Source organism: Hordeum vulgare, chromosome 6H, assembly GCF_904849725.1.
Source record: "Hordeum vulgare subsp. vulgare chromosome 6H, MorexV3_pseudomolecules_assembly, whole genome shotgun sequence".
In the NCBI taxonomy this organism is placed as follows: domain Eukaryota; kingdom Viridiplantae; phylum Streptophyta; class Magnoliopsida; order Poales; family Poaceae; genus Hordeum; species Hordeum vulgare.
The window spans coordinates 558,642,804-558,664,525 of record NC_058523.1 but is presented as its reverse complement, the minus strand read 5'-3'; the positions used below and the strand labels follow the sequence as shown (position 1 = coordinate 558,664,525).

At 46.3% G+C, this 21,722-nt stretch overlaps 2 protein-coding genes across 2 annotated transcripts; one reads left to right on the top strand and one right to left on the bottom strand.

Annotated features, from left to right (window-relative positions):
- The first annotated feature begins 817 nt into the window (after window positions 1-817).
- LOC123406250 (testis-expressed protein 2-like) lies at window positions 818-6,501 on the top strand. The gene is made up of 7 exons (XM_045099736.1): window positions 818-1,104; window positions 2,297-2,541; window positions 3,062-3,740; window positions 3,821-4,175; window positions 4,807-4,898; window positions 5,290-5,484; window positions 5,568-6,501. The coding sequence occupies exons 1-7, from the start codon at window positions 928-930 to the stop codon at window positions 6,264-6,266; spliced, it is 2,442 nt and encodes an 813-aa protein (XP_044955671.1). The 5' UTR covers window positions 818-927; the 3' UTR covers window positions 6,267-6,501.
- Window positions 6,325-21,172, bottom strand: LOC123406249 (disease resistance protein Pik-2-like). The gene is made up of 3 exons (XM_045099735.1): window positions 20,574-21,172; window positions 15,437-16,120; window positions 6,325-8,860 (listed from the first exon to the last, which is right to left on the bottom strand). The coding sequence occupies exons 1-3, from the start codon at window positions 21,054-21,056 to the stop codon at window positions 7,022-7,024; spliced, it is 3,006 nt and encodes a 1,001-aa protein (XP_044955670.1). The 5' UTR covers window positions 21,057-21,172; the 3' UTR covers window positions 6,325-7,021.
- Between the last annotated feature and the right edge of the window lie 550 nt (window positions 21,173-21,722).

Below are 21,722 nucleotides of genomic sequence, written 5' to 3'. Positions count from 1 at the left end.
GTTCAAAGTCCTCCAAGATCACAACATGCTTGCTGATGTGCCAAGGAGATCCATCCCACACGCGATCACGATCGCGCTTAGTATCAAATTCTGCAGCGAACATGTTCTCGCCCAAAGAACGGAAGGTCAATCCCTTAAGATTACCCATGCTGGCCGAAGTGCATTAGTGATCGTCTGTATATGCAATAGATTTCGGTATAGAACCTTGCCCGTCAACAGCCACTTCGGAGCCAACCCTTCATCCGTGTCGTCGATGATCAGAGGAGTAGCTTCCTCCTCCGAGATGTCCCGCTTCCCCAGAGCTTCTTCCATCTGCACCTGAGCCGCATGAGGGGAGAGAGTGCCGCGGCCCTGCGTGCCGATCCTGGTACTCGCCATGGTTGCCGGGATTCCGAGATCGCCCCGCCGAAGAAGATCTGCGGACGCCGCCGAGTCGCCAAGCCCTAGTCGCCTTAGGGTTTTAGGGTTTGCGAAAAATCCGCCGGGTCGCCAGGTACCTTTTCTTTGATTCATGTACGAAACGCGTATCTCAGAGAGCCCATCTCGTACACACGTACATAATCCGTACATACATACATGCCCATGTTGTAGGAGTAGTCCAAAGCGCGTAGCCCGCCACCGTGGAATTCCAATGCCGACGTGCGAAGCAACCGAGCCCCCAACCCAACCACCGACAGGTGGGCTCCGTCGTCATCCGGGCCCACGCATCATGGTCTCCGTCCAACCACCGCCACCGCCACGCCGCACGCGTTACGCGGCAGGAAAGGAAAGAAAAGAATAGAAAAGAAAAAGGGGGCCTCTCTCTCCTCCCCACGCCACGCGTTCGTTGCGTCCGTTTGGGCCTCACGCGGCGAGCACCCGCTGCTTTCCCCTTTTCGCACTCCAGTCCCTCCGCGCCGCCCGCCGTCCTCCGGCGACGACGCCGGGATGGCCTCCGCGGGGTTCCTCGCGGGCTTCCTCCTCGGCCTGCTCGCGCTGGCCGCGGCCGAGGCGGCCGCGCTGCTCTGGGTCGCGCGCCGCCTCCGCCGCCGGGGGGAGGGGGCCGCCGCGGCACCCGACGCGCAGGAGCTCCCCGGCGAGCAGCCGTTCCCCTACGAGAAGAAGGTGAGGAGGACACGCACCCCGTCCCCGCCCTAGCTTAGTTGTTTCCTCGATTCGGCCTCGCTAGTCTGTCTCGTGCGGCGTCCGGAGCTTCGGCAGATGCGGTGGCTAGGGATCACCTGCCGGTTTCCGCCGCGCTCTCCTACAGGTCCGTTCGGTTTGCGAGCTCGGAACCGCGCCTAGTTGGTGTCAGTAGCTTTGCTTGGGGAGTTGGGGTGGTTGGATTGCTGCTGATTGGGGGCAGCAACAGTGCATTCATCCACAATTGCGGTGGTTGTAATTTGGGGAGACTCTGGGTTGCTGCTCGATGTTGACTGGGAGAACGAACTGCACTCTGGGTTGCTGTTAACCATCCCAACACCTCAACAATTTTGGTGTCTGGGCTGGGGAATCAGTCAGGGTTTTGTGTTCAGGATTCTGCTTTTGGATCCAGTGTGCCAATGTAGTTTTTGCTAGATGCGGTGTTTGCAGCTTGCTACTTATGAATTCCATCTGTTTATTTTCGAGTGCCTGGGTGTTTCCTGGATAGTGGGCAGTGACCTACTTCTGATGGTGATCACGATCCTTGTGATGTATTTATATTTAGCACATTGAAATTGAGTGTCACCTTCTCAAGTTAAATTGTTGCTCCTTTTTGGCACCGGCATATGTAGTCCCAGTTGTAGCTAAATAAATCATGTAATCCATGAGTGGGAATGGCTACTGTGTGTTTGTACATATCATATATGCATACTGGTCAGGTTCCCAGAGTTTATAATCGCTTCTGACGGTGACATGCACCTTTGATCTGTGATGACATCCTTTAGCATGCCTAGCTGTTAGTTCTGAACATTACATCTTGCCTGTCACTATCTTTACATCATGATATTACTTTTGTCTTTATAAGCACATTGTTAGTTAAATTCTTTTGTCCAGGCAAGGACTGTATTTATGACTGATTCCCCAGCCCAACTTAAGACTGGACAGGATAGTTGAAGGGAAAATATGCAAAATAGGATGGTTGACGATTAAGACTGAATAGGATGGTTGAAGGAAAAATATGCAAACTGAATTTGGCTATTGAAGGGCTTACTTAACTTTGCATTCAGTTCTCATCAAATTGCGTTGGCATGATGAATATGCAACCGCTTAGCTTTTGTATTTCATTGCTAATAATGATCAAACCTATTTACATTACTGCCATATATATTGGCAGGGCTGTCTTTGGATACTAGAGCCAGAAAAGCTACCGAAAGTTAGTAATGAGCGCTTATCAAGTGGAGGTCCCAAAGAGACGAAGGAAAAAAAGAGTATTGTGGAGGTTTTTCCTGCAAAGAAATCGGCTCAAATCAAGGGGCACTCACTTTGTTTGTCTGGTCCTGATGGCCCTGACACTACGATTAAGCTTTTGAATTGCACGGTCGTTGCTGTTTCTGCATCAAGTATGTCCTCACGCAAATGGTGAGTGCTCCAGACAAATGAAAATGCTATCTGTGATCAATAAATTATCATTCATCTTTTTCTAGGTGTAAATGTACAACTAGCTAATATTTTCGAGACAAAAGCTATTTAAATGTGGCATTGCCTTTTTAAGTACTCCCTCTGTCCCAAAATTCTTGTCTTAAATTTGTCTATATATGAATGTATCTAGTCACGTTTTAGTATTTACATACATTCATTTCTAGACAAACTTAAGACAAGAATTTTGGGACGGAGGGAGTACCAAACAAATCTGAGGATTATATTTGATGATTTGCATTTGAATGTTCTGGTTTGAAGGTAAATCATGTATATATGTTACAATCAGCTAACGATTTAAGTGCATAAGTTTTTTGAAGGAACTCCTGTAAGAACAAATCTATTTTAGAGGGCAAGTAGAAGTATTTCACAAACAACTCTGTGTGCCTTTCATCAAGCTGTTTGGGTACTGGTAATCTATGCTTAACCTATATGTAATTGTACTACTATTGCTTACTTTCAGGACTAAGAGGTATCCGATAAAATTGGAAAGCCAGGAATCTGAAATCTATAATGGAAGCAAGGTGTGCTTTCTTTATGCTGAGACTTCATGGGAGAAGGAATCATGGTGTAAAGCACTCCGTCTTGCAGCTACCACTGATAAGAAGAAATTGAATTGGCATGCTAAGTTGAGCAAAGAGTTCGGTAATTACATATCATCATTAAATTCGGAATACCCGTGTTTCCTGAAGCCTACAGCAATTTCAGCTGAGGATCATGAGGTTATGGACAGTGAAATAAAGACGGACGGGTCTTCCAAAGTCCGTCTTTTCCTCAAAAAGCTAGCAAAGAAGGCATCTACAAAGGTTCCCGAGGGTAAAACAAGTGCTGCGTCATCCACACAAGGTGAAAGGAAGATGTTAGATAAAATACGCAGCTATCAGGGTTCACCATTTATTGAATCCTTACTAGGTCCGCAAGAGGACAAGTTCAGTAGCAGCTCATCACAAGATGCAGCAAAACCCAGTGTCCCAACTGCTGCATCAAGTCACGCTGGACAGCTTCCAGCATTTTCTGATGTAAATGCAGATGATAAAGTTGTAGATGAAGGTACACTTTGTTGGAACCTTCTATCCTCACGGCTCTTTTTTGACGCTCAAATGAGTGTTGAGATAAACAAGGCCATAAAAGGACGTATTCAGGTTAGATTATACTGCTCATGTTCAAGAAATCTGTCGTTATGTTCTTTCCTTTTGTTTATTCATGATTCCCATTTGTACAGCGAACATTATCAAGCATGAGGACCCCAGCTTATGTGGGTGAAATTACACTTACGGAGTTCAGCCTTGGAAAACTTCCACCTTATGTGCATGCGATGAGAGTTCTTCCACTGGATTTAAATGAGCTGTGGGCCTTTGAAGTTGATTTTGAATATTCAGGTGGAATATTGTTGGACATTGAAACGAGGCTTGAGGTCGAGGAACCAGAGTTACAGAAGGACCTCATGAAAACCAATTTCGGAACAGACTCTAATGGGGAGGTCGACTCAGAGCTTCTCGAGAGTATTGAGCAGTATGGTAACCAGTTTAGAGGTTCACAGAACTCAGTTTCTTCTGTGGAAGAAAAAGACGAAGCAGGTTTGTTAAACTTTGAACTCTTACTCACACATTTCAAGTTCTTCCTTGAGAGTCTTTATCTATGCTTCTTCTACCGAATGACCAAATGTTTGTAAAAAGGACAAGAGGAAATAAAAAGTACCATTATTTTTCTGCAAAAATGTCCTGATCAACTTGTATCTTCAGCGTCTTTGACATGTTAGTCCCCTATGTTGGTTGTGTATACCTGTAGCTGACTTCAGATAGGCATTATTAGGATTTGTAATCTGAGTTTGCATCACAATATAGGTGTCTTATACTTTGAGCAGTCTTCCTGTGCAATATGGAATATTTGTTTCTTTTTATTTCTTGATGTGATCTATGACACTGAACTGAAAAAAGGGCTCAAAGTTATGATGCATAGGCGTTGATTATTTATACATATATTCTCTGTTTATAAAGCGTCCTGCTTCAGACGCTTAACCGTCGCTTAAGTGACAAGGCGCCCTAGCAGCGCTTTAGATATTTGCCCGCTTTAGGCGTTTAAGCGCCCGCTTTAGCTGCTTAGGCGTCGCTTGAGCATTAGAGCGGGTGGTGCTCGCTTTAGGTCGCTTTACCGCCTTGTAAACCATGCATATATTAGACAGCAATCAATTATGGTCTTTTGTTTCAGATGCTAGTCAATCCAAGAGCACTGGATGGACATCAACTTATATATCAAGGTTGAAAAATATGTTGCATTCAATAGCCGATCATGTCTCACAGGTTTGCTCTTCTCCTTGTTGCCTCCGACTCTGCATTCATGTTTTCTTTTTGATGAAAAACAGAGAGCGCTGATTTCTAGTATTAATTAAAACAAGAGCCAAGATGGCAGAATATAATGTACAAACAATTAATGGATCGTGGAAATATACGTTAGAGGACTAAGCAGGTTTCGTAGTTAATCTTGAGGCAGCCACATGGCCCTCCGCAGGCCGGCGTTGTTCCAGAGGCACGTCAGTTATCTTGGAAAAATGAGTGGAGACTGGGCAGGCCTTGTGCGTGAAGATCCTGTCATTCATGTGTTTTACCTATATATTTCTTATGGATGTGTTAAGTTAAGCATACAGAAATGTCAAAAGCTTAAGATCAAATGTGCGTTACATTCTTCTTGCAGGTTCCACTTTCTCTGGCGATAAAAATCACATCTGTGAGAGGTACCTTGCGCATACATCTGAAGCCCCCTCCGTCGGATCAACTCTGGTATGGATTCACATCTATGCCTGACCTGGAGTGGGACTTGGAATCTTCCGTCGGGGACAGGAAAATTACCAACAGTCGCATCGCGTCACTTATCGGTAACCGAATCAAGGTAAAGAACATAACCTTCCTCTGAACATGTTGTTCCTTTGCTGACATACATGTCTAACAGCGAAACACACCATGCTGTGTCAGGTTTCGCTCCGTGATAGCTTGGTGCTTCCAAACTGTGAATGCATTTCCTTGCCAGGGATGCTGGCAGAAAAGGATGACTGGGTCCCCCGCAAGGAGGGACCTTATATCTGGCTCAACCACGAACCCATTGAGGCCAAAAGCCATGTCGCAGCCGCCACACCAACCCATCCTGAGGAAGCTGGTCCCAAGGACGATGCCATCAGCAAAAGCACAACACCAAGTCTTCCTGCTTCCTCTGCTGGGAGCGAGGAGTCACTGAAATCCATTGATGAGTCAACCGAAGACCCTCCTCCCGCAGAAGCATCTCAGGCGCGGTCTCAGGTAGCTGATACTACCTCTCCTCCTCACCCGGACGCTACTGAGGAGCTGAGGAAACCGCTGCTGGCCACGGAGAGGCTCCAGGAGGGCGCCACTTCGGAGAGCAGTGCGGGCTCCCCGCTGTACACCTCCCTGAGGGCCATCATACCCGCGGGGGAGCAGCAGCAGCAGCAGCAGGCGGTGGCGGCAGCAGCGGCCTCTGTTGGAGATGACGCAAAGCGGAAGAGCGGGAGGCGGAGCCGGATGATGGACCTGGGGAAGAAGATGGGGGACAAGCTGGAGGAGAAGCGGCGGCAGGCGGAGGAGAAGGGCAGACACATCATCGAGAAGATGCGCGAGAACGCCAGGACCAACAGCATGGAGAGAACCACCGGAAGTTAGTTGATTAGCCGGGAGCAGCAAGTTCGGTCAGTCGTGCTCTATCGATTTTTCGTCTCTCTTTTCGATCGGGAAATCTGTGTACGGTAGCTAAGCTGAATCATTCCAGATGCATGTCTCACATGTACAAATGTTGATTGACAATGAACATCTAGGCAGAACCAGCTAGGGCAATGTGTACCTTTAATGGTGTTTCACTTTCAGTAGTAAGTACATGAGTGGCAATTACCATACTGAACTTCTGTAATGTCAAATTGATGGTGTTTCAGTAGTAACACATTAATAGTATTGACAACAGTAAACTAAATGCTAGCATATTTACAGTAAACTTCAACATGACATAAAAAGATGGTAACCCTGCAACATGTATATGCTTTAAGGTATCTCAGATGGCAAATGACAACACAGCAAGAACATATAACAAGTTGATGAGGTTCAGGATCCAAATTTATCAAAAAAAAAAAAAAATGATCGAAGAACAACATGGAACATCTCCCTCCTGGCTGGTTGACAGATAAGCTTCAGGAAGACATGGAGGTAATGGCAAGCCAGATCACCATGAACAGAAGTGATGGTCAGTTACAGAGTTATTTGCCCAAGGCCAAAACAAGGAAAAAGAAGTGAACGCCTACACATGAACTGCAAACTTAGAATTTACACATTATACGACAAAGACTTCGCCCAAACCGGAACGGAAACAAACACACTGGCATATGCTCCGGATCGATCCTCCTTGGTCCAGAAAACAGGTTGTCGACCTAGCTCATTCCTTGCATCTTCAAAATGGGGTGATTTTTATTGTTGGCTAGCTGCTTCCTCATGTCTGCCTTGACTTTGTCTTCCCTGTGCCTTGCCTCCTCTTCTGCTGCTTCTTCAGTCATATTTTCCTTCAGTGTGATGGATTTTGGGAAAATGAGGACCAAGAGCCGCACTTCTTTGATGCTTGGGAGAAACTCTAGCCCAGAAATGCCAATTTTACAATCGATAAGTCGCAGGTTCAGCATCTCGAGATTGGGCATCGATGTTGCCTCGAACTCCAATGCCCCGACCTCCACTTCCATGTAAACAAGCTCGAGCACCACGAGGCTTCTGAAGAGGCCACTATGGAAAGTGATAGGTAGCGCACTCTGGAACGATTTCTCCTTGAAAGACAGGATGGACAGGTTCGGTAGGTTCCCAAGGATTCGCATCTCTTCATCGTTTATGGACACCTCGGTGTATTCTAGCTTAATCTTCACCAGATTCTGGAGCACCTTGGTCCATTGCGGCAGTTCATTCATCCAACCGTGAAGCTTAAGGCTCCGGAGATTTTCTGGAGGCGAGGACATGCCATTCAAGATATCACATAAATCCCATTCTGATGACTGCACAGACAAAGATTCAAGGTGACGGAGACCTGAAATGGCTGAACAAAACTCCGGGCCATTACCCCTATCAATGCCATACACTCCTAACTTGCGGAGGTTGGTGAGACCTTCTATCTCTTGTATGATGGCATTTTCCCATTCAAGGTGCACACATCGCAGCGTGTTCAGGGATTTCAGTTCCCCTATCCCTGTTGGCACCTTAACAGCATAAGCTCGTATGACCATCGCGCAACAACAAGCGAAAGGTACACAACATGCTAGTGATGACCGTTCTTCTCCTACATAGAATTCATTGCCAGCTTTCAGTTGACATAGCTTGCTAAGCTTGGTGATGGTTTTTGGCAGCCTCATTATTCTTGTATATTTGATGTCTAGTGTCTCAAGTCGTTGCAGGTTACCCACTGAATCTGGGAGGTAATATATTCCTTCACACCCTCTTAGAGAAAGGTATCTCAGATGAAGATGCTTCCCTATGTGCTCAAGGTGATGATCGGCTAGATCTTTAGTTCCTTCGAGGTCCAGCACACGAAGAAACCTCATCTTGTCAGAAATATAAAATGGCCTCCACTTTCCAAACACAGTGAGTGACCGTATACGGGACAACTTCATGATGTCCTCCAACTGGCTCTCATCTCCGTCCCAATTACTGCTTATGACAAGGTGACGCACTGCACCTTGGCTGTTCAAGTTGCACCCTTCCTCTAGCCTGAAAACAAGATTTTCCTCCATTGACTTTTCTATGATGATATCACGGATCAGATCATGTACCTGACATGAGTCGGTTCCTTGTATGCTACAGAGTGAAATCTGAGTTGGTAATATCATGCTTCTCTCTAGAAGTTCCATGAAGTATCTTTCGGCTAGGGATGTATCCTCTACGTAACCTTCCGCAACCCATCGGCACACCAAACTTCTCCTGCTAACTGTGCGATCTTCAAGGAAGATGGATAAGTACAAGATGGATGACTTGAGGTAATAGGGTAGGCCATCATAACTTTTCATAATTACTGTTTTTACATCCTCAATCTTTGGATTCATCTCCATCTCAACACTGATGCATTGATCTAGTTTCCTCCACTCCCCAACAGTTTTTGTTGGTTGTTCTGCCAAGAAGCCACCTATGGTGACTATTGCAAGGGGAATCCCATTGCACCTCTTAAGGATCATATTTGCGGGTTCAACCAATTCAGGATAATGCTTAGTCAAATCTGTGGTTTCACTCTTAAATACCTGCAATTGGTTAACATATAATTAGTTTTTGACCACTATGTAATTAAGATGAGTCAGGTGCATGCAAGTTTATTGTTTGACTATGCATGTTTGGGTGGCTAATACACAATAAGCTATGTGTTCTAGTGAATTGGCAATAAACATCAGGAATGAGATTAGAAATATTGCTTCCATTATTTAATTTTTTAATTGAAGTGAGACATATATCTGTATTAGAAAGGTTGAGTGCGCTTTGCTCATATTTTTTAATTTTTGGATTGAAGGTTGTATACCCGATGGAATATTAGTTTGACAGCTGGGGGAGTGCGCTTTGCTGATACATTTCATGACGAATCTAATCATATTGTTTCGATATTATGGATTTTTATATATTTTTCTATAAATTTGATCAAACATAAAAGGTTATAATTTGAAATGAAGTGAATATTTTTTTTCCAGAAATCCAATAATTCCAAGGGAGATGCTGAAGTGAGACATAGATCTGTATTAGAAAGGTTGAGTGCCCAAAGATTAAGTACAATATTATTTACCCCAGCTGTCAAACTAAATATTCCATCAGTACTACAACCTTTCTAATGCAGATCCATAATTTTTGGATTGAAGTGATACACATCCATAATTTTTCATCAGTACTACAACCTTCCTAATATAGATCCATGATTTTTGGAAACATGCGTTGGTGTTAAATTATGGATCTGTATTAGAAAGGTTGAGTACAATATTATGGATGTCGATATTTTTGCTCTGAATTTGGTCAAAGTTAGAGAAATTTGACTTCCTAAAAAAATTTGTTACCCCTTATATTTTAGAACTTATGGAATGTTTAGTTTGACAGCTGAGGGAGATGATGAAGTGTTTTTTATTTATAATGCGATGTGATTATGTGTGATCCGTTAAACAAACTTTTATTTATGTAAGAAATGTTTTACGTTGGTGGCTGCATATACTTCATTGGTGATATAGTATCACATGGTGGCGCCTTTTCTCCTAGGTGGTTTGAGTGTGCGCGAGATTGATATGTTTTGATAGGCGTGTTGTTGTTGATTGATTTGAAAAGCCATTGGCCCAGTCAAAATTGTAAACTAAATTTAAAGCTTAATACCTCATTGAATGAAAGAGTTTCGAAATTAGGGAACATAGTCAATTAAAACAATTGAATGGGAGAGCTTTTCAAGAAATTGTTGACCGGGTCAAAATCGGATGAGCCAATTCTAAATTGAGGACATCAATTAATCATGAGGCTTTAAAAAATAGGAAGCATATTGTATAGTATAAAAAATTCGATAAGAGAGCTTGAAATTGTTGACCTGGTCAAAATCGGGTGACACAGTTTCAATTAGAAAGCTCAATTGAGTGTGAGTTCTTTAAAATTAGAGAGCATATTGTAATAGAGGATGTATGAATTCTATATATGATATATGAAATACTATTTGTTATCATACTACAAGTTGAGTAAAAACTTATCATGTGAGTCCCCAAACATATTTTGTACCAAATTTAACATCAACACATGTTTCCATCCATTCTCTCTATGTATGAAATTTTTAGTAATTTTTTAAAACATGATTATGTTATTTGTCTTAGTTTGTACATGTTAGAGTATACATGTACCCATTCGTACTTATCCCATTGTATAAGGGGTTTCCTACATATAGTCTACACCCGTATATGTATATATATCGGCCTATGGCCTCATGGGAATACAAGTTGCATATTTTCTAACATGATATTAGAGCCTTAGGTTTTTTTTCTCACGCGCAACTCGTGATTTTCCGATTCAGTTCTTGCGCCGGCCGCGTCGTGCTTCTTCTCTCTTGTCGACGCTCGCGCCTGCAGCTTCTGCCCGTGTTCCTGTATACATCGGACTCGTGCTCTGCCCCGTCGCCTGATCTCCGCCGCCCCGCGCCCTCGCCGGTCTTCCGCCGCCCCCCGTGCCCTCGCCACGGTCCTCCGCCACGCCGGTCTTCCTCCCCGAGCCGCCCCGCCCTCCAGATCGAAGCCGCCGGTCCCGCTCGACGTTGCTCCCGTCTTCAGACCGACGCCGCCAACCCCGCTCTGGAGGCCCCGCTCGAGAGGTTCCGCTCGCAGCTGGCTGGCGCTCTCTCCTCCAGATCGAAGCTGCTGACTCCAGATTGAAGGTGTTGTCTCTGCCCGCCACCGTCCTCTGCTTGTGCACCTTCCAATCGGATCGTTCCGACCCGACCCAGTCCAGCCTAGTGCTGCTCGACCCGGCCCAGCTCGAGCCTGGTGCTGCTCGACCCGACCCAGCTGGTGCTTCTGCCAGATCGAAGGCTTGGTCCTCGTCTGCTTTCGATTGAGTTTCTTTGATAAAAAAAAGAAAAAAAAAGTCTACACGAGCGTGTAGCTTTGCAGTCCCTTGCTTTCCGGTGACTCTCGATGGCTGTGCTAGTAGCTCTTATGCTCCTCCTCCCGCGAGCTCCACATATGGTGATTGTCGCTCTACACCGACTCCTATCGCGACTTACATCGATGAATGTTGCTCTTCCTTGACACCTCTCGCGACTTTCAGCGATTGTCCTGGTGCCTATGACTCCATGGACTGTGCTTCGTCCACGCGTCTTTCCTTGGCGCTTGGTGCTTTTCTGCACACGGCCTCGTCTTCTCCATCGGCCATTGCCGACGATACTGGTCATGCTACACCGCCATCTTTAGTGGCTTCCACAGGTGGTGGTGGTCGTTTCTCTCCTCGTGCCACTACGCCGCCTACTTCAGCTGTGTACTTCACCGAGGACGAGATTGCGTGACTTCGCGCCCTGCTGATTGCCTCTGACTCTATTGTCGGGTGCATCTACATCGACACCTTCAATTGTCCCCCTGACTGAGCGGGAGATTGGGCGATTTCGCTGCCTGATAGCTCCATCTTCGACAGGGTCTGTTGGTTCTGCTACAAACTCTTCTGGCATTGTGAGACCACCTTCTACACAAGCAGGTACATCCCCATGGATTCTTGATATTGGAGCATCTTTTCATATGACTCATGATCCATCCACCCTATCATCTACCCGACCTCTCGATTCTCATGTTCATGTTCTTACTGCTGATGGTACTTCTCTCCCGGAAACTGGCTGATGCACTCTTAGCACTGCATCTTTTCATGTCCCCGATGTTGCTCATGTTCCTCGGCTTACCATGGAGCTCATTTCTGGTGGTCAGATTGTTGACAATGGTTGCAGGGTCATTCTTGATTTTGACTCATATTCAGTTCTGGACCGTCACACTAGTGCTCTTCTTGGTGTTGGCCCCCGGCACCGTGACTCTCAGGGTCTTCGAGAGCTTGACTGGCTTCACCTTCCATCCGCTGCCATCGCAGCCAGTCTCTTCACCTCTGTTGCCTTGTCTACCAGCTCTTTTCAGCAATGGCATCATCGACTTGGTCACTTATGTGGCTCTCGTCTCTCATCCTTAGTTCGGCGCGGTCTTCTTGGATCCGTCTCTGGCGGTGTGTCTTTAGACTGTTAGGGTTGTCGGCTTGGTAAAAAGGTTCAGTTACCTTATCCTCATAGCAAGACTGTGTCTCAGCGTCCTTTTGACCTTGTTCACTCTGATGTCTAGGGTCCAGCTCCCTTCGCTTCCAAGGGATGCCATCGCTACTATATTATCTTTATAGATGATTTCTCTCGACATACATGGATATATTTCATGTCTTCTCGTAGTGAGGTCTTATCTATCTATAAGCGTTTTGCTGCCATGGTTCACACTCAGTTCTCTTCGCCTATTCGAGTGTTTGGTGCTGACTCTGCTGGAGAGTATATCTCCAAGATGTTGCTTGGATTTCTTGCTGAGCAGGGTACCCTTGCTCAGTTTTCTTGTCCTGGTGCTCATGCTCAGAATGGCGTGGCTGAGCGCAAGTATCGTCACCTTCTTGAGACGGGCTCGTGCGATGATGATCGCTGCCTCTCTCCCGCCTCACTTTTGGGCTGAGGCTGTCTCCACTTCCACTTCCACCTATCTCATCAATCTTCAGCCGTCCACTCCTTTGCAAGGTGGCGTTCCTTTCAAGCGTCTTTTTGATCGTTCTCCCAATTATTCGATGCTTCGTTTGTTTGGTTGTGTTTCCTATGTTCTTCTTGCCCCTCGCGAACGCACCAAAGTATCCGCTCAGTCTGTTGAGTGTGTCTTCTTAGGGTATAGTGATGAGCATAAGAGCTATCGTTGTTGGGATCCTATCGGTCGTCGGATGCGTATTTCTCGAGATGTGACTTTTGATGAGTCTTGTCCCTTCTATTCGCGCCCATCTTCCTCAACCTTTTCAGTGGAGGATATCTCTTTCCTCACTTTTCCTGACGCACCTATCACCCCCATCCAGCCTTTGTCTCTTCGTTCTCCTACCTCTGCCTCTTCACCTCTTGCCGATTTGCCGCCACCATCTCCCACGGTTTCCTCACCTAGCATGTCACCGAATTCTGCATCTTCATCTTCGGTGACTTATTCGTCTCCACCACCCGATTCTACCTCGGAGATTCCTCCTTGTATTCTTCCATATTTTTCTCAGTATTCACTTGTCGTTCACGTAATGTGGATGCATGTGCGGATGTGTCGGCCTCCTCATCTCAGCGTACCTATGGCTTGCGTCCTCGTCCTCGTCCGCCTGTTGATCGCCTTGGATTTCCCACCGCTAGTGCTGCAGTTCTTGAGCCGACTACTTATCGTCAGGCTGTTGTTCATCCTGAATGATAGTTTGCGATGGCAGAGGAGATTGCTTCTCTTGAACGCACTAGTACATGGGATCTTGTTTCTCTTCCTCCCGGTGTCCGTCCCATCACTTGTAAGTGGGTCTATAAGGTTAAGACTCGCTCTGATGGTTCTCTTGAGCATTACAAAGCTCGTCTTTGGGCTCGTGACTTTCAGGAGGAGCATGGTCGTGATTACGACGAGACTTTTGCTCCTGTGGCCCATATGACCACTATTCGTACACTTCTTGCCGTGGCCTCTGCACGCCACTAGTTTGTGTCTCAGCTTGATGTTAAGAATGCCTTTTTTAATGGTGAGCTGCGTGAGGAGGTGTACATGCAGCCACCACCTGGGTATTCTGTTCCTGATGGCATGGTATATGTCGTCTTCGTTGCTCTCTCTATGGCCTTAAGCAAGCCCCCACACCTGGTTTGAGCATTTTGCCTCTGTGGTAACTGCCGCTGGTTTTTCAGCGAGTGATCATGATCCAGCATTGTTTTTCCACCTTTCTCTTCGTGGTCAGACTCGTCTTTTTCTCTATGTTGATGACATGATCATCACCGGTGATGACTCCAAGTATATTGCCTTTGTAAAGGTCCGTCTTAGTGAGCAGTTTCTTATGTCTTGTCTATCTAGCTGTCACTCGTCCGGATATCTCTTATCCGGTTCATATTCTGAGTCAGTTTGTCTCCGCTCCCACCTCGATTCACTATCGTCACCTCCTTCGTGTTCTCCGATATCTCCGGGGCACGATTTCTCACCATCTATTCTTTCCTCGCTCTAGTTCTTTACAACTTCAGGCCTATTCTGCTGCTACGTGGGCTAGTGATCCTTCAGATCGCCGTTCACTTTCTGTTTACTATGTTTTTCTTGGTGGTTCTTTCATTGCCTAGAAGACAAAGAAACAGACCGCAGTTTCCCATTCGAGTGCACAGGCTGAGTTGCGAGCGATGGCTCTTTTCACGGCAGAGGTAACTTGGTTATAGTGGTTACTTCAGGATTTTGGTGTTTCTGTCACTACACCTACTCTGCTCTTATCTGACAGTACAGGTGCTACCAGCATTGTGTGCAATCGTGTGAAGCATGAGCTCACCAAGCACATTGGTGTTGATGCTTTCTATCTGCGTGCTGGTGTGCATGATCAGGTTATTGCTCTTCAGTATGTGCCTTTCGAGTTACAGTTGGCGGGTTTCCTGACGAAGGCCGAGACTAGAGCACGACATGGCTTTTATCTCTCCAAACTCAGTGTTGTTCATCCATCATGAGTTTGAGGGGGGGGGGGTGTTAGAGTATATAGCCATGCACCCTTTCGTACTTATCTCATTGTATAAGGGGTTTCCTGCATATAGTCCACACATACATGTATATATATCGGCCTATGGTCTCATGGGAATACAACTTGCATATTTCCTAACAGTATAAAGGGAGAAAAAATAAATACTATTCTCCACCAACCCGTTTGGAGGGCACATAGTTTCAACAACATGGAAAAATGATTAAATTTAATTCATTACAGATACATGATTCTTTCAAAACATCTCCATATATAATTTTGTAAGAGAAGTACTGAAGTGATGGAACTTTGCCAGCTTGATGCTAATGCTAACCTGGCCTAACTCGGGCTATGGGTTGATGTACTCAGTATTTTGGTTCCATAACTAGCTAGCATGTCGAATGCATATGATTCTTAAATATTACTCTACAACATGGTAGACGAATTTACGTTCTTGCAACCCACTCTAAATTATCTCTTGCAAAGAGGGTTGGTTATGTTGTGCTTACAATATGCTAATCTGAAATATGACCCTTCAAAGATCTAGATAAAAGGAACTAATATTTTTGCAATTGATAAAGTGAATAATACAGGTAATGCTATTTCAGTACCTTTTCTGTGAAGAGATCACAAGCATCCTTTTCTTCCAGACCGTTGAGCAAGTGTATGCACTTTGTTTTTTGGCAACAATGCTTAGCAATATCCTCCTGCCTTGTGATGATCAAAAGGACCAACCTTTGTCTATTCATTGCTAGCAAAGATGGCAATATTATATCCCATTCCGTGGTAGACGAGAGGTCATCAAGAACAATCAAGCAACTCTTTTCTTGTAAACACCAGTCCAATAGACCATCAAAGTCTATAACTCCAGTTGAAGCAACGTTTCTTCCATCTAGTTGAAATGCTAAGCTGCTAAGGATCTGCTCAAGCTTGAAAGGTTGCAAGACCGTGACATATGCATGTTGTTCAAACATTTGATTGACCTCTTGGCTTTCGTAAACATCTCTTATTAGAGTGCTTTTTCCAACACCGCCCTTTCCCCACACTGCAATGACCTGAATTTGTTGGGTGCCAGAGTGTTCTAGAATCTGTTCAATAATATCAGATTTTTCTTTCTCCCGCCCAGTAAGCTGAAATTCCTCCAGAGGACCTTGCACATTACTGGTGTGAGTGAGGCTCTCTTGGATCATTGTCATTTCATCATCTTCTGAATAAGAGTGGCCGTCTTGTATCTCATTCTCAACGGTGTGGGGTAACACAAAATTGGACGATGTCTTTGATGAATATGTTGTGTCCTGAAAACTCCGAACACAAACAAACAATACTGAGACACACTTCCAATGATAAATCACTCATCATAATAATATGCGTCATGTCATCACATATATAAGTCCTAATTGAGCTAGACAACAATATTAATGTCACAATGAACCGTAAATCAAGCTCAAATGGAATGTATGTAAATCAGTATTGCTCACATCATGTTTGATTTTGCCGAGAACTTCTTAAAGCAAATAAGGAATTAGTAAAGAAAAAACCATACATGACCATGATCACAAACTAATCTTGAATCATGCCAAAAGTTGAGCATTACCAAAACAAAATATAAAGTTAGTCAAAACCTTAGCACTCAATGACCAAAGAACGTGTAATGCCTTTACATATTAGGAATAGTTATGCCCAAAATGCTTGCAATTTAAAATTTATCAAACCACTGTAACAGAATCCATATACACTAGATGGTAGCATCCCCAATTCAACATAGTAAACTCTCCTAGGAACGCTGCAATGGCATCAACAAGGAATACATGGTTGGTGACCATATTGGAGACCGGCCGAGGATGTCTCTTGTGAAGGTTGTAAATCGGCTGAACAAGAGAGGTGGAATGGCTTGAGAATTTCCCATTTCCTACCTTGTCCAACACACAAATTAATATGAGTGGGACGTCCCATGACGCATCAAGATAGTTCAACCTTCCATTTTTTAGAAAAGGAGGTTCAATCCCCGGCCTCTGCATCAATCGATGCATACAACCATTTTTATTAATTATTTCATAAAGCTCTGACAAAAATATACATCAAACCACCCGAAGCCATCATTCTCACCTGCAGATTCGATAATGTAGAGTGCTATCTAAAATCGGTGTTGTCGTCAATCCATCCACATAACGTATCTGTACCAACAGCCGGTGCAGCATACCTAAAGCACACATCACATGCACACATTAGAAGCAACCATCATCATCGGTCAATTGACCCATCTTCAGGAGAGAGATCTGTATCATCTTTGCCAGTCCAAACATCCGTCGACGCCACCACGGCGCCAAACAGCGCCACCGCCCTGCGCTCATTCATCCAGACGCGAAGATTCTGGAAGAACTGTCGTGCGTAGCACCTACCAACCAGGCATGACTGAGCGTAGCACCTGTTGGCCAGGCATGACTTGACAACTCCACCAAATCTCCGGGCCAGATGAAGCCGTTCCATCTCCTGCCTTTGTCATCCACCACTGCTCCACAAACGATGCCCCCAAGAGAGAAATGGCTCTGCAGTACCACCATCGTCCGATCTGGAAGGTCGGATCTTAGGGTTTCCCCCGAAGCAGCGCCCACCACCAGCAACCGTCGAGGATCCACACAGTGCCCACCGGAGTTAGGGTATTCACGCGAGAGGCAGTGAGGTAGGAAGTGTAGGAGCATACGTAGAACGACGTCTCCAAGAAGAACAATGGCGCCCTTGAGCGTCGTCGTCGGCGTGGCCGGCCAGAGCCGGCCAAGGGGTTTCCCCTTATCTGAATCTCCTCCACCAGCTTCATCCGAGGCCACACCGACACCACCAGGAACCCGCGAGAGAGAAGCACACCGTGGGTATCTGGATCAATGAAGATCCGATCTGGACAGTAACGAGTACCACCACCCTGCGTTGGCCGACGGCGTCCGGGTGGTGGATCCAGAAGGATCTGACCCGAACTCGGCGACGCACGCGACCACCGTGTCTTGCCCCTCCCGCAGCCGACACACCGCGCCGCAAGAACAATCCCCAGCCGTCGACGCACTCCACACGCTGCTGCCAGGATCCACACGCAGCACCGCCACACCGCGCGCTAGTCCGGCGCCTCCTCACGAACGACCGTCCCGTGCCAGCCATGTCGCGTGAAGGGGAGAGGATCCCCACCGCCGCCCCTGCCAGCCAGACTTCGCCCGGTGGCGTTGCTGGCGGCGGCGAGGAGGAAGGAGGGGCGAGGGAGGACCGGCTGGGGCGGCTAGGGTTACCCCAACGTCGCCCACGGGGGCGACGGGAGGGGGTTACCGGATGCAGACCCCGTTCAACCTTTCATAGATGTTTAATGGACCATATTAGCGGTGATATCTCTCCCTAATAATAAAGTAGCTATTGCTTCTGTCGTCCGTCGTGGCCGTTTTGCAACAATGCCCCCCTGGTTTTTCAAAATCAACACACGGTCCTCCATTAAATGAAAAAAAAAACGTTTCATTTTTTCATAAAAGCCCCTGTCCTCCACCGGTCCAGGGATCGGGTGGATCGGGACGGTCCGGTCCCGATCTGGCTGTGGAGGAGGCCGGTCCGTCGACGACGGCTCCGGCGCCAGCGAGCATCACGGCAGTGGTCAGAGGTGGAGGCGAGGCCGAGGGGAGCGTGGGGCGGCCGGATCCATGGCGAGCCGGGCCGGATTTGGCGGCGGGCGCAGCGCACCATGCGGCGGGGCGGCGAGGCTAGAGGCGGCGGCGCGCAGCAGCACAGGCGCACGGGGCAGCGAAGTGCGGTAGCGGAGGTCCACTTGAAATCGTGCCCGAGGCGCCCACGAATCCTCCTCCTCCCCCTCCCCCTTGTCCTCCTCCCCTTGCCGCGCGGATCCGTCGGCGTCGGGGTCTCTGGCGCGCTGGCGGCTCGGCTTCGAGCGGGGTCAACGACCGGGGAGAGGCCGGGTAGAGCGTGGCGGACAGATCATCGACCGGGGGAGCGCGGCGGACATGTCACCGAAGAAGCTGGCGGCACTCGCGGGCGCGCTTCCGGGAGGCGAGAATGTGAGGCCAGGCGACAGGATGTTGTGGTCGGATTGTTCGTTTTCCCTGCGCGGTCTCGGGTGACGGCGCCAAGTACTCCTACCAGTGGATGGTGCTGGCACAGCAGAATGGCCAGCATGTTATGCTTGATGCTGGTGCACTTGGTCCCAAGGACATGGACTCGCCGGGGCTCTCGCTGTTCCGGCCGGACTTCATTATAACCTCATTCTACCGGGTGTTTGGTTCTGATCCAACTGGATTTGGTTGCCTTCTGATCAAGAAGTCAGTTACTGGGAGCTTGCAGGGGAGGAATGGCTGCAATGCCTCCGGAATGGTCAGGATTATTCCAGTCCCTCCACAGTACCTGACTGACTCCATCGATGAATTTGATGCAGTGGAAACAGAGGGACTTGAAGACGACTCTTGCACTCCGATAGATGAAAATCCAGTGCCTGATGTCCGAAATGGCTCGCAGCTGCCAGCATTTTCACGTGTGTACACGTCTGCTCAGGTCAGAGAGGCGTTTGAGAGCGACCCTGGCCGTGACAGCAGCTCAGATAGGGACGGCCGAGCACCATTTTTGAAGAAACTGATAGCATATATGTTGGTGAGGTGATGAGAAGCCCAGCATTCAGCGAGGGCTGTTCATCAGAGATCTCTTTGTGGGTTGATATTGGCCAGAGCCCGTTAGGGTTAGAGAAGTCCGGTCATTTCAAGAAAGGGAAACTGGGATCACCACTACCATCGTCTTGGTTCACTGGCAGAAAGGGTAACAAGAGGATGTCACCTAACCTACCATCAAGGATATCTAGAAGCCCACTTTATGATGGTATAATGTGATTTCTTTTGATGTTGTTGTACTGTCAGTTTCACAAGATGTAGACTGCCTCGGTCAAAATCATCAAACTTCAAAAAATATGTTCGTCTATTCTAGAATTGTTCGCCAATTCAGAAGAAAATACTTAAAACCCGTTTGAAATATAAAAAATGTTCTCGATTTTTAGTAAATGTTTGTAAATTGTAAAAAATGTTCTCGATATTAAAATTGTTCTCATATTTGTAAAAATGTTCATGAAAGATCTAAGGTATGTAGTCAAACAGTAATGCTTCTAAGTCTTTGTGACAATATACCCGTGTGAATTTTGAACAATTAACAGTCGGTTGATCGGATTATTATTGTATGTTCTCTAAAAACATTCTTAAGATTTAGAATAATTCTTTGAATTATCAAGAATGTTGACAACCATGATATTTTTTTGAAAATGTGAAGATTGCTTCAACTTATGAATAAATTTAAAAGAAGAAACATTTTCTTACATTTGTGTACAAAATTTCAAAATCAAGCGATGATGTGTGAACATAATGTGATCATCATCATTGGAGATTATGAATTTTTTTTCTTCCGTTGCAACTCACGGGCTCTTTTGCTATGTGTAAATAAAAATAAAAATCTTTGGCACTAATACTAGCGTGACCACTAAACAAACAAATATGGGTACTAAAATTGACGTATTGATGGATTTTGAGCAAGATGAGAGTAACAAAAAGCTACTGCCTCCGTTCACAAATATAAGATGTTCTAATTTTTTTTTTCTGTTTTGGATGTATAAAGACGCATTTTAGTGTGTTTGTACACTCATTTTAGTCCATATTTAATTGAAATATCCAAAACATGTTATATTTATGAAGAGCGTGTATTTGTGAAATTGAACTAGTAGTCTAGTACCTGCTGGTGGAAAGCAAAGATGGTCTGGTCAGTAGCAGGGCCAGTGTTGATGGAGAGGTCTTGAGCTTTGGAGGCACCGTCGATGATGCGGTAGCGCGGGTTCCTCTGGCCGACGTACTCTACCTTGGCACGCAGCTCCTTCATCTGCTCGGCGACATGTCGTCGGTCAAGGAGCGTGCGAGGGATGCCCCACCAGGTTTGCCCATGGACGCGGAGGACGACGTCCTCAAGGCCATCCTCCACATCGTAGGCGACGTCGCGGACCTGGTTTATCCAGTTCGTGGCCACCTTACTGAGCTCGTCCCTCTCATCGTCATGCGCCTCCATCAGGAAAGACTGCATCATCTCCAGCTCGTCCGTGATGAAGGCCTTGTCGTGCTGCACTCCGAGCTCCATGGCCGCCTCCTCCACGATGGCGGATTTGGCGCACCCAAGTGCTCCTTTCAGCACGGACTTGCCTATGCTCACTGCCGTGGACTCCATCGGTGTCGATCGAGCTTCTCCCTCCCTCTTTCTCTCCCTGTGAGCGTTTGTGTGTGTGTGTGGGTGGGATCTGAGAATGCAGCTCTCGGGCTCTCATGCCATGTTTTGGTAGATAATGGAAGTTCATGCACGGCCTCGATCGTTCACAACTTCAACCAATTCTTAATGAAGATTTGCCAGGGCTCTGATCCAGATTTGCGGAGTAGTTAATTCTATTATGTCCCCTAATTAAGCTGCTTGGACCAAGCATGCATGTGAGGCCCTTTCTCCAGCAACCCGCGCCATGGAGTAAAGTTTAGAAGAAAAAATCAATCCATACGGCTATGTTGCTAATAGCTGTCCATCATGGAGTATATATTATATATGCCAGCAGAAAGTTTGACTATATTTATCAAGATATATGGCGAACGTGTATGCACGATCGATGTGGGTTGTTGGCCTGAAAATCAAGCATATTTTATTGAGTTGACTGCTAAAATTGCCGCACAAACGCAGCTCGAAACGTCCATGTGTTGCTCTAGTACACTACACACCATGCATTCTACTGGACTGTTTTTTATCTAGAAGAAAAGGAGATGACCCCTCGGCCTTGGCCTCATCTGATAGATGCGTGCAATCATTTTATTAATTATTTACAAAGACCTTATAAAGTAAATTCTATTGGAT